Source organism: Artemia franciscana, chromosome 5 (assembly GCF_032884065.1).
Source record: "Artemia franciscana chromosome 5, ASM3288406v1, whole genome shotgun sequence".
Classification (NCBI taxonomy): Eukaryota; Metazoa; Arthropoda; class Branchiopoda; order Anostraca; family Artemiidae; genus Artemia; species Artemia franciscana.
This window is the reverse complement of record NC_088867.1, coordinates 1,904,074-1,917,101: the sequence shown is the minus strand read 5'-3', so window position 1 is coordinate 1,917,101 and position 13,028 is coordinate 1,904,074. Positions and strand designations below refer to the sequence as shown.

The window sequence follows — 13,028 nt, the reverse complement described above, 5'->3', positions numbered from 1 at the left end:
GTTTTTGTATATAGGAGTTTGAATACTCTACAGTAGGGCTGCTGATTTGCCAAATATAATGGTGTGATTTTCATTTGGATCACTAAGTTTCTTAGGTGGTTCCCTCCTTTTTCAAAAATAGTGCAGATTTTCTCAGGCCCGTGAACTTTTGATGAGTAACATTAAACTGAAAGAACTTTATATAATCAAACAGGTCGTGGTAACGAACTGTAGTAAGGAGCGACCCGGCTCAATAGTAAACGAAACTCTAAAAAACGGAAGTTTGATGCTAAAAGATACATCAAAAGAATCGGCTTTTAATGATGATTTTAAATATATAAGTTTCATCAAATTTAGTCCCTGTCATCAAAAGTTACGAGCCTGAGAAAATTTGCCTTATTTCAAAAAATAGGGGGAAACACCCCCTAAAAGACACAGAATCTTAATGAAAATCACAACATCGCATTCAGCGTATCAGAGACCCTACAGCAAAAATTTCAAGCTCCTATCTACAAAAATATGGAATTTCATAATTTTTGCCAGAAGACAGATCACGGTTGCGTGTTTATTTTTTTTTTTTTTTGCAGGGGTCATCGTATCGACCAAGTGGCCTTAGAATGTCGAAACATGGCTAATTCTAACAGAATTGAAAAGTTCTAGTGCCCTTTTTAAGTGAAAAAATTGGAGGGCACATAGGCCCCCTCCAACGCTCATTTTTTCCTAAAGTCAACGAATCAAAATTTTGAGATAGCCATTTTGTTCCGCATAGTCGAAAACCATAATAACTATGTCTTTAAGGATGACTTACTCCCCACAGTCCCTGGGGGAGGGGCTGCACGTTCCAAACTTCGACCAGTGTTTACATAATAATGGTTATTGGGAAATGTACAGACGTTTTCCGGGGATTTTTTTTTTGGTTTTGGGTGCGGTGTTGAGGGGAGGGTGCTATGTGGGAGGATCTTTCCTTAGAGAAATATTTCATGGGGGAACAGAAATTCAATGAAAAGGGTGCAGGATTTTCTAAAATTACTATAAAAAAAAACAATGAAAAAATAAACATGGAAAAGTTTTTTCAATTGAAAGTAAGGAGTAGCATTGAAACTTAAAACGAACATAGATTATTACGCATATGAGGGGTTCTAAAAATACTTTAGCATAAAGAGTGAGGTATTTAGGAGGAGATAAATACCCGCTCATTATGCTATAGTATTTTTAGTAATTTCAACTATTTATTCTACGGCCTTTCTGATTCAGGAAAGAATTATTTCTTTCAACTATTAATTCTTAAAGAATTGGGACAAAACTTACGATTTAGTGTAAAGAGAGAGGTATTAACGAGGGTAAAAACCCCCTCATATACATAATAAAAATATAAGAATTTAAAAGTTTGTTACGTAAGTTAATTCTTAAGTTACGTATATTTTTTACTAATAAAAACATTCGTTAAAAATTAAAATTTATAGTTGCCTTTTTATGTAACCGAAAAATTGCAGGGCAACTAGGCCTCCTTCCCCACCCCTTATTTCTCAAAATCGTCTGATCAAAACTAAGAGAAAACCATTTAGCCAAAAAAGGAATTAATATGCAAATTTCATTTTAATAATTTATGGGTAGAGAGCCAAAATCAAACATCCCTTAATTCAAAAACGTTCAGAAATTACATAAAAAAACTAGTTTTTTTTAACTGAAAGTAAGGAGCGACATTAAAACATAAAACGAACAGAAATTACTCCGTATATGAAATGGATTGTCCCCTCCGCAATCCCTCGCTCTTTACGCTAAAGTTTGACTCTTTGCCACAATTCTGCTTTTTGAAACAATTAGAAGCTTTAGCGTAAAGAGCGAGGGATTGCGGAGGGGACAACCCATTTCATATACGGAGTAATTTCTGTTCGTTTTAAGTTTTAATGTCGCTTCTTACTTTCAGTTAAAAAACTAGTTTTTTTTATGTAATTTGAATTAAATCAAGTTGGATTAAAATCAAGTTGCCATCAAGCCATGGCTAATTGGACAGAAAGCCAAGACAGATAAGTATGAATGAGAGCCAAAGCTGGTATCAGTCTAACTCAGGGTGGTATAAAAAATATTTTCATTTTCGCGCGTTGATAGTAAAAGATCAATTCTTTTTATGTATTTATTGTTATAAAACTCAGCTTTTTTAGAGTTTCGGTTACTATCCAGCCGTGCCGTTCCTTACTTACAGTCCGTTAACCACAAAATATTTGAAAATATTTGAGGACCTTCCATTCAATTTTTTTTTAGATAGTCTGAGTGAGAAGTAAAGCCATTGACAGGGTTGTACATAAATGATTTTCATTCTCACTTGCAGATAATTAAAAACGTTAAGAAATTACATAAAAAAAACTAGTTTTTTTAACTGAAAGCAAGGAGCGACATTAAAACTTAAAACGGACAGAAATTACTCCGTATATGAAATGAGTTGTCCCCTCCGCAATCCCTCACTCTTTACGCTAAAGTTTGACTCTTTGCCACAATTCTGCTTTTTAGAACAATTAAAATCCATTTGTCTTAAGTTTGTTTTTTTATACAGCAACAGAAAAAAGAAAGTTCAAGCAATGGATAAAACAAACATTTGGGTGTCAAAATAAGTGATGCTAGGATCAACTGACAAACAAAATAGACTTCTATGGGTAACACTATGCAATAAACGCACTTAATATTTGGCATTTTATCCTGTTGTTGCTGTAACAATTTAAAAATATAAAGAAAAATGGGAATGCCAATAAAATATGTAAGTAACCATGAAATAAGTGGCTACTAAAAATAGGTACTTACGTGTGAAGAACCTTTCACTCAGCTCATTCTCATCAGAATCTGCAGCTTCAGGATATGGCTGAGCAACTGCAATAAGACAAAAACATGTATATTTTTTTTATCAGAAATTAAGCACATGGAAATGAAATAGCAGGTTTTAAGCAAAAATATTTTTACGATGAGAACAACTAGAAATTAAAGAGAGAGGCACAATTAAAAGGAGGGACAGATACATGGAAAATACAAGGTGTCTTAGATATTGGTAATATTTTAAGAGCAAACCCTGCAAACAATGTTTAGAGTTGTGACGTTTTCCTTCTCTAATTAAGTTGCTGTTTAATACTACTGCTTATTTAGCTGCTTTTTTCCTCATTATCAGTGATCTGTAGCTTCAAACTATTAAAAAACACAAACTCAAAATTTTTAATGGATGTGGGAATCATGAAACAGGGCAGAGAAGTTGTTTTTGAAGCTTGTGAAATTTCCCGTTATTTTCTAGAAAAAAAACACTTTTTTCTTTATGTTACACATGGTTTAAAAACATTATGCTAGTAGGGAAGTTAAGTTTTCTTCAGAACAATTTTATGTCGAACTATATAGAGTATTAAATGTTCACTCTGAAAACTCAAGAACAATATTTTGCAGCTCCTTTAGATTTCTTCCAGAAAATTCTGGAAACTCGATCCTGAATGACAAAATTTTTGGTTTTTGGGTTGTTTTCTGAAATTTTTGATATGATTTCTCTTGTATTTTTATAGAGTAGTAATTTCGAAAATACGAAAGTTGGCATGAAATTTCATAAATACGAAACTAATTTGTTCACGTAGAAATATTTTCCAAAGGCATCGTAATGTATTTTTGTGTTAGCCTTTTCTAGACAAGGTGAAATTTTTTCAATGCAGATAAGACAGATCTTGATCTTGTGTTAATAAGAGCTTATATTGGTTACTCAAAAATAAAATTTCTTCAGTTAGTTTTTCTTGTGTTAGATTTTGATATTGCAAGGCCCAACATTTTGTGCAAGTAAAACGCCCTAGCTTCGAAAATAAACATTTTAGAAAATAATTTTGGATACTGATGGAATTTCATATTATATTTTGGAAAACCTTAGAACATTTCTGTATTTTTCACATTCTTTTGTCAAATAATACAGTAAATTCTGATATTGAGGCATAGTTCCGGTTCCGGAACTATGAAGTTCCGGTGTTTTTTTTTTATTTCTTCTGAAGATTTGATTTATATGTTGATTTGATTTTTAGAAGCTTAGTTTCATGAAAGTAAATGAAGTAAGAATGAATTCTTCTATATCCAAAAATAAGCTTTGGGCCTATAGGAAATATGTCCAAAAGTCGTAATCGAGCATCGATTTCCTTCTCATCCAAGATCAGTGGCTCTCAACCGTTTCGGGCCATGCCCCACCTAAATATTTCTAAAATCCTGATGCCCCCTGGTAATATTTTATTTTTGTTATAAAACTTTACGGGTTACCTGAAGAAACTTAAAACGCTTTTAACTTTAAATGCATTTGAATGTGACGTCATTTAATATGAAAAATATTTTTTTCTAAAGTATGGTCAGCCGAAGCGTGTATGTCCTTCCCATGAACCAACAAATTATTGTCATGCCCCATCGATGGAGCTTGCACCCCACATTGGGAATCAAGGTCTTGGGAGTATCTTTTTTCTAAAGATAAAGTTGAATTTCCTCTTCCAATACGATTAAACAGATCTTGTTTTTCTAAGTACTAGAGCTTACATTAGGCCTAATCATCCAGATGTAAATTTCCTTCTTTGATTTTTCTATTTTAAAGTTTTGATCCTGCAAATTCCCTATATTTTGCATAAGTAAAATGCCCTAGCTTCAAACTTGACTTTTAGAAATCAAATAAAGCTGAATACCGATAGAACGTAATATTATCTTTTATACCGACTAATCGTGATTCTCATATATCTCGTATATTTTTGGGAAATAATCCTCGAATTTCTGCCATTACTCGTGCGACGTAGCTGCATGTGCTGGTCTGCAACTGCAGCCTATAGGTAATAATTGCTGCAGCTCCCTACGGGGCCTTGGCCCCGGAGCTCTATTTTTTTTTCTTTTTTTAGTATAGAACTTCATTTATCAAACAGTTCATCGAACTGTAGTAAGGAGCGACCAGGCTCAATAGTAACCGAAACTCTAAAAATGGAATTTTGATACCAATAGTTACATCAAAAGAATGGCATTTTAATGCTGATTATAAATATATAAGTTTCATCAAGATTAGTCTCACCCAGCAAAAGTTACGAGCCTGAGAAAATTTGTCTCATTTTAGAAAATAGGGGGGAACATCCCCTAAAAGTCCAACGATCTTAACGAAAATCACATCATCAGATTCAGCGTATCAGAGAACCATATTGTAGAAGTTTCAAGCCTCTATCTGCAAAATGTAGAACTTCGCATTTTTGCCAGAAGACAAATCACGGATGTGTGATTTGTGGTACAGACGTTAAACAAAAAGAGTCAAACTTTAGCGTAAAGAGCGGGGCGTTGAGGAGGAAAAGCCCCTTTCATATACGGAGTAATTTCTGTTCGTTTTAAGTTTAAATGTCGCTCCTTACTTTCATTGAAAAAAACTTGTTTTTTTGTTTAATATCAGCAAAAAGTCCGATCCTTAAAATGTATCTATTGGTGTCAAAATTCCGTTTTTATGAGTTTCAGTTACTATTGAGCCGGGCCGCTCTTTACAGTTCGTTACCACGAACTGTTTGATATTTGTTAGTGTAAAATATTTTTCAGCAATATGTGTCGCAAATTTCAGTTTCAAGAAGAAATATTAACTTGGGAATACTTTTACCTGAATATGACAATAAATGATAGTTTTAAATGAATTATGATATTTAAAAGTTTTTCAACATATTCAATTTTTAAAAAGCTGATAATCTATAAAAGAGCGTAAATCTGATTCTTGATATCAGTTTTTGAGATTTGTTGTGTCTTTCATTTTATTATCGTCCGAAATTGAATTTATTAATTGCGTCACCTATAAGCTAATAATTATTTATTTGGGGCTATAACAGCCGTCCTGGCCGAGTGTATTGGTGTGTTGGATTTAGAATCCTTTGACTGAGAGGACGCTTGTACCCAATTGTCCAGTTTGGGACGGGGGTCAGTGGCGTGACTCTGTAAGCTTAGCCAGAGTCGACACAGCTCTGAATGGGTACCTGGAGAAATCTGGGGAAGGTGAACAGGAAGGAGGTGCGAAAGTCTAATGCCGTATCTTTTTTTTTATATTTTTATAAACTGTTTATGCTTGTCCTTATTGTCCAATTGACTCTGACAGCAATTTTATACCTAAGAATTCACAATAAATTAAAAGAAAAGGACAAGCCAAATAGTACAAAAACCTTACAACGCCATAAACTTTTTTTTGGAGGGGGGGGGAACGAGGAGGTAAACCCCTCATATGCGTTATAATGTCTGTTCGTTTTCAGTTTTAATGCTGCTCCTCACTTTCAGCAGAAAAACACTTTTCATATCTATTTGTTCATTGTTTTTTTAAATAATGCTAGAAAATCCTGCGCCCCCTCCATTGAAAGTCTCTTCTCCCATGAGAAATTCCTCCATGGAAAGATTCAGTGTATCAAAAAACCTTACTGTAGAGGATTTAAGCTCCTATCTGCAAAAATGTGGAATTTGTATTTTTTGAAAGATCATGGATGCGTGTTTATATGTTTTTTTCCCAGGGGAGATCGTATTGACCAAGTGATCCTAGAATATTGCAAGAGTGCTCACTCGAATGGAATTTAAGAGTTCTAGTGCCTTTTTTTTAAGTGACCACAAAATTGGAGGGTAGCTAAGCCCCATCCCACGCTCTTTTTCCCAAATTTGCCCGATCAAAACTTTGAGATAGCCAACATAGTCTAAGCATAATTTTTCAACATAGTCGAAAAATTTACTCACTCTTTACGCGAAAGTTTTTTTTTGGTATATTTAAAAGATCTATTTATTCCAATTAAACTGCCTTTGTGATTAAGGGAACATTCTGAAGGAATTGAAACAAAATTCGAACTTTAGCCAAAAAAGTGAGACATTGGCGAGGGGAAAAACCCCCTCATAAGTGTAATAATTTCTGTTCGTTTTAAGTTTTAATATTATTTCTTACTTTCAGTTGAAAAAACTTGTTTTTTAAATTATTTATAAGATGTTCCTCATATTTGAATATTTCAAGCCATAGGCTAAAAATATTTTTGAAATGTTTGAAATATGTATATTAATGAGCTGAAAACCTTTTGCCTTTGGTTAAAAAGATATCCACTTTAGACACTTTTTAACAACAAAGTAAGAAAAATACTAAGGAGTTAGCCGCAAGTTTTGATCTAATAGAGAAGGAACTTACCAATGGCCGTGGCTAGGAGAGTAACATAAACTGCCTTCATTCTGATAAGTAGCTTATTACTGACTACACAAAGATATTCACTAGCTTATATATCTTTTGTCACTTATTTTCCATGATATTATTAGAAATCAGATAAAATATGTGGTAAAATTTTCAAAGCTAAAACCAAAAATTTTGCAACCAACCACAAAACGTCGATACCAGGTTTCCTTTCCTTGACTTACATTTTCCTTATCAAACAGAAATTTTTTTTCTCTTTGAGGTTGAAAATTTATGTATGTTAGTTTTTGTACAAGTATCCTTTCATGAATTACCTAAAATCGTAATTGGGGCAGTTTAAGATGGCTATAATTTGTATTGTTCCCCGAAAGCTTAAAAAGTTCTCAGTAAAATCATGTACCTGGTATTTTGGCCGGTGCTTACTGGGAAGTAAAATTAGAATAGTACATTTCTAATCAGGAGACCCAAAAGTTTCTAAAGTCAGGATAGCAGCTTACTACTTCCAGTCCCTTACAAAATAAAACAAATTTAATTTTAGTTTTTATTTTATTTTTTTTTTAGTTTGGTTTGAGACCTCAAAAAAAAACTTCCCGCATTTTCCCTTGGTTAGAACAACCACGGATACTTTGAAATAAACATAAACGTTCAATTTTGACGGTTTCATACTTTCTACTCTTATGAGGAAAGAGAGGGTGGAGGTATGACATTTTATACCGATTTTTACCAAATCTCAGGTAAAAAAAATAAAAGTGTATTAAAAAAAATAAATGATGTAAAATAATAATCAAATAATAAATATAAATAATAAAATAATAAATATAAAAATAATAAAAAACAAAAGTTATTAAAGAAAAAATAAAAAATAAAACAATAAAAAATAAAAGTGAAAAAAAATAAAATGCAGATAAAGAAAATTAAATGGAGTCCTTTATATTTGGCTACTAGTTGCCCTGAAAAGGATAAATTGAAGGATACCAGAGAGTTTAGGGGAGCGGTGTAAAGTCAAGGAAATAAGATAATTCCAAAATATGTGCTAAGGTATCCACAGCGATGAAACAATAAGATTACGTTGAACCATTATTTTTTTATTGTAAAATATCAAACTGCTTGAATTTATATTTTTTTCAACCAAATTTAAATAAAAAAAAACTAAGCGAACAGAAACAAAGGGGAAGTAAAATGAAGAGACATCTTGAAAGAGAACGAACAGTAATTGTCATGACGAGAAATGGTTTATCCTACTTTTACCAATTCTTTTTCCCAGCAAGTTTAAGTATAAATGTTTTTAGTATTTAAGTCTAAAAGCAAACAGTATTCGCAGATGCAAAATCAATGTCTACAATATAACAAATTCCGAGTAACTTATCAAAGGTTTCGTTAAAGCCAAAAGCGTTTGGATCTCTGAATTGAGAAACTTTTCTTTCTTCGTAAAGGTTACATAAATACAGACTGAAAAAAAACTCTATAAAACAAATATCATCTTGATGCATGTTCATATTAAAATATGCTAAATTATCAACAGTTAGCCCCGCTCCTCTTTAATACTTTCTGTAATATCCCCTTAAAGCCCTATGCAGACTTGATCTTCATTAGGTTTCACTGAAAGCAAAAATACTTCGGTCATTTTTGAAATCCGTGCAGAAGTTAAAATACTGCTAAGACATCCTAAAAAAAAACTTTCTGGTGTCGCAACGTATTTCCGATAACTAGATTTATTCTAATATTGAGATAACTCTGACCAACCCTTTGTTCCTTCTGAATCCATCAATTTCAAATGTATAGAAAATCTATGGTATAAGTAAAACTTAAGTAGTAAAAGTTAAGTACTTAAGTAGTCTATTTAGTTTCAGTAAAATGTAAATTAGAGTATATTCTTTAAGGAATGCATTGAGAGAGCATTCCATTTAGTAGCTGCCAAAATATAAATTATAAACTAACATTTAAGATAGGGGGTTCAGGGGTAGGAGTAGTACTTTACAAATATTTGTTGTAATTTCTATTTGGTTGAAGTTTACTTTCATCGTCCGTTGTTGCTATTCGTTTCTTGTTGTTTGTCTTGTTTCAGAATAGGTTCCAGTTCTAAAAGTCTTCGATTATAATTTGTGATTGTAATTATTATGGTTTGTGATTTTTTACTGTTTGTGCTGTTTGTCTAAGCTGATTTTTGTTTTTGTACATTGCAAATGCAAAAAGCAGTGGGCTAAATAAAACTCTGGGTTTCACAGTCTATTCAGTTGTGGCTAAAGCATAAATTTCGGTATAATTTTTTAGAGAGGAGGTTCTTGGAGGAGGAGTGGCAAAGCTATAACTATTTTTTACAATGTCTGTTTAGTTTAAGGTTGCATTCATCGTTTACCGTTTCACTTTGTGTTGGGCTGTTTCCCTATTGAAAAGTTGGGCTGTTTCCCCTGTTGGAAAGTTGCGCTGTTTCCCTATTGGAAAGTTGTGCTGTTTCCCCTGTTGGAAAGTTGGGCTGTTTCCCCTGTTGGAAAGTTGGGCTGTTTCCCTATTGGAAAGTTGGGCTGTTTCCCCTGTTGGAAAGTTAGGCTGTTTCCCCTGTTGGAAAGTTGGGCTGTTTCCCCTGTTGGAAAGTTGGGCTATTTCCCCTGTTGGAAAGTTGGGCTGTTTCCCCTGTTGGAAAGTTGGGCTGTTTCCCCTGTTGGAAAGTTGGGCTGTTTTCCCTGTTGGAAAGTTGGGCTGTTTCCCCTGTTGGAAAGTTGGGCTGTTTCCCCTGTTGGAAACTTGGGCTGTTTCCCCTGTTGGTAAGTTGGGCTGTTTCCCCTGTTGGAAAGTTGGGCTGTTTCCCCTGTTGGAAAGTTGGGCTGTTTCCCCTGTTGGAAAGTTGGGCTGTTTCCCCTGTTGGAAAGTTGGGCTGTTTCCCCTGTTAGAAAGTTGGGCTGTTTCCCCTGTTGGAAAGTTGGGCTGTTTCCCCTGTTGGAAAGTTGGGCTGTTTCCCCTGTTGGAAAGTTTCCTACAGTGTGATTCTAACCTGAGTGATTATAAACCTGATTAACTCCGAAAGTCTGTTGGAAGTCTGAAGTTTGAATTCGAGGATTTTAAAAGATTTTAGTTACAAATTTGTGGCAGAATTGAAATACATAGTCCCTATAACAAAACACAATATAGAGCTTACATGTTTCGCAAATGGCTTCTAAAAATGACTTATTAATTTAGTGATTGCATATCTTAAGTTGATATTGCAATTTAGTATAGATTCAAACACAGTAACTACACATCTCAGATATAGTATTTCATCTTTATCGAAGTAGATAGTTAATGGTTTGAGTCCCTCTATATAGCTATGAATTTGAAATTATAATTGGGCGTCTGGAAGCACTACGGATTTTGAAAATGAAATTTGATCAGCTAAATCACTTTAATGGAAATTTACACAACAATACATATCTTTATAATTTTGGAAGTATCAGACTTCCTACTTTTCAGTGAAAAGGATTTACCTCTTAGTGAAAACGATTTCCTCATACATTTCAATTGATTCTGGTAGTACAGGCTCAATATTTGAAGAAAAGGAACGCGGGTGAAAAATCACTAAAAATAGCTACCAAAAAATAGCTCGGAACAGCTTGAAAAGCTATAACCTCCATTTAAAGATGTTATCATCTTTGAGACTCATAGATTGTTAGTGTTAGATTTGTCAAACAGTTCGTCGTAACGAACTGTAGTAAGGAGCGACCTGGCTCAATAGTAAACGAAACTCTAAACAATTGAATTTTGATACTAATAGATACATCAAAAGAATTAGATTTTAATGCTGATTTTAAATATATAAGCTTCATCAAATGTAGTCGCAACCATTAAAAAGTTACGAGCCTGAGAAAATTGACCATATTTTGGAATTTGGTTGGGAAAACCCCCTAAAAGTCATAGAATACTGTTTTAATAAGTAGAGTTGAAAGAAAGAGTCAAACTATTAAAGATTGGGCTTTGAGGAGGGAACAGCCCCTTTCATAGACGGAGTAATTTTTGTTCGTTTTAAGTTTTATTGTCGCTCCTTACTTGCAGTCAAAAAAAATTATTTATTTATTTAATGACAGACAAGAAGTGCTATGAATTTAACTAAATAGCTTTGTTTATTTAATTTTACTGTTCACCGTGGCATCACTGACGAAAATGTGTTACTACCTTAAAGAAAATCAGTAATCTTGAAATAGCCAAAAAGAAAATTTTTAGAAAATTGTGTATGCCAGGTATAAACAGACCTATGGTGATCCAATGAGGAAATGTTATTTTCATGTCCCTCACATACTAAAGCCAAATACAGTACACTTTTTGTTACTTTTTAACTCCTTCTAGTTTCTACCATAATTTGCAGCAAAAAATTTCTCAGCTCGCCGATTAAATTTGCGAATCTATTCGCAGTGGAATATTTCTTGATTCGTTTATTACTGATCTAAGGCTGATCTTTCCCAATCTTTGGAATATTAGCTGTTAAACCCAAAAATATTTTCTATGAATGAAGAAATAACCGAAACTAAGAGATATTAAAACAAGCAATGAAGGTAAACTAAAGCCGTAGGTTTAATGCAGGTTTAACCTACTTGCTTGTACTTTGTTGCATGTTCAAGCCGTATCCATGCTCATTGCTGCATCCAGCAGATGATGACATGCGTCCTTCGAGAGATCTCAATCGAGATTGCATGCTCTATGATTTCCAGCCACTAATTGTCCAAGAAAAGCCGTGTTTTCAGACCCCTTGAGTGGCTCAAGATTGGACTTGTGCTGGTGGTGTTTGACATTTAATTTTTTTTTTTTTTAGCTTGCATGGTCAGCTTGTCTATGAATTCTGTGGCCTAACTCAGAGCTCAGTACGAAATGAAATATCAATCTGATTCCAAAAAGATTTTGTTGTGGAAGAACAACATTCATGTTAAGGATATGCAACTTCAGAACTTTTTTGAAGACTCACTAACAGGGTCTGTAATCAAGCACCGAGCCAAAAAATTTGAAAGACTGGGCCTGCGTAATCTAACTTCATCCATCCCAGCTGTTTGTATTGTCTTCGTGTTCTCATGCTATCTGAGTTTATTTGGAGGCCATTCAAGACTCACCTTTCTACCACACTTTTGATCTGAAACAGATTTGGTATAACTATTACCTCAGCTTCTGCTACAGATTCAGCAGGCAAATCCTAACCATTAGCATAGTCAAGGCTCCTGACAGAAAATTATGGGCTCAATGCAACAGCTTTGTACTATTCAAGAACCTTGTAAATCCAATTCATTATGAAGTTTAACATGGGCAGGAGACAGGGTGAGATAATACCACCTAGGCGTGCACCCTCCGTGATTAGGATCAGGTTTGAAGGCTTATCATCGAATCAAACTTGGGCGTTTATTCAAGAACAGAGTGTCCTGAGCAGAACAAGAATATTTTTATCTACACTGTCATCATACTGATTCATATATTGGAATACGTTGGCCTGCCTCTAAGCCAGCAATGAATTGTTTGGAAATTAGTTTTGTTTCGCGCTGGGGTTTAAAACTGTGTTTAAGCATCTGACAAAGGCTAAAGATTGTGTCACAGCAGCCCATGCAGGGCATGAATTCAGCTTGGTTTGCTACCCTCCAGATATTTCTGGTGTTTCTGTTTGATTCCCAGAAGCTTAGTAGAAATGGGGACAAGAGATATCCCTCGGTAGCTTATAAAATTTGTACGGTCTCCTTGTTTGAATTGTTTGAACAATTTTTGCTGCCTTCCACTCTCCCATTCTTTTCTTGCAGTCTTTTCTTAGTAGTATTGCAATCTTTTTATAGTATTTAACCATAATTGAATGGGATATCTCCAGTTTCCTAGATGCCATCAAACTATGAAGCTTATCCACCTCCGACTGGAGGAGCGTTAACACACAGTCTGCAATTACCGGTGAAGCTTCTAT

General features: G+C 34.2%; 1 protein-coding gene across 1 annotated transcript in view; it reads right to left on the bottom strand.

The window, feature by feature from the left end:
• Positions 1-7,248, bottom strand: part of LOC136026862 (uncharacterized) — a 31,322-nt gene extending 24,074 nt beyond the window's left edge. The window contains exons 1-2 of the mRNA XM_065703588.1: positions 7,133-7,248; positions 2,776-2,841 (exon numbers count right to left, since the gene is read on the bottom strand). Coding sequence (XP_065559660.1) covers positions 2,776-2,841; positions 7,133-7,172 — 106 coding nt within the window. The 5' untranslated portion in view covers positions 7,173-7,248. The remainder of the gene's footprint in view (positions 1-2,775; positions 2,842-7,132) is intronic.
• Between the last annotated feature and the right edge of the window lie 5,780 nt (positions 7,249-13,028).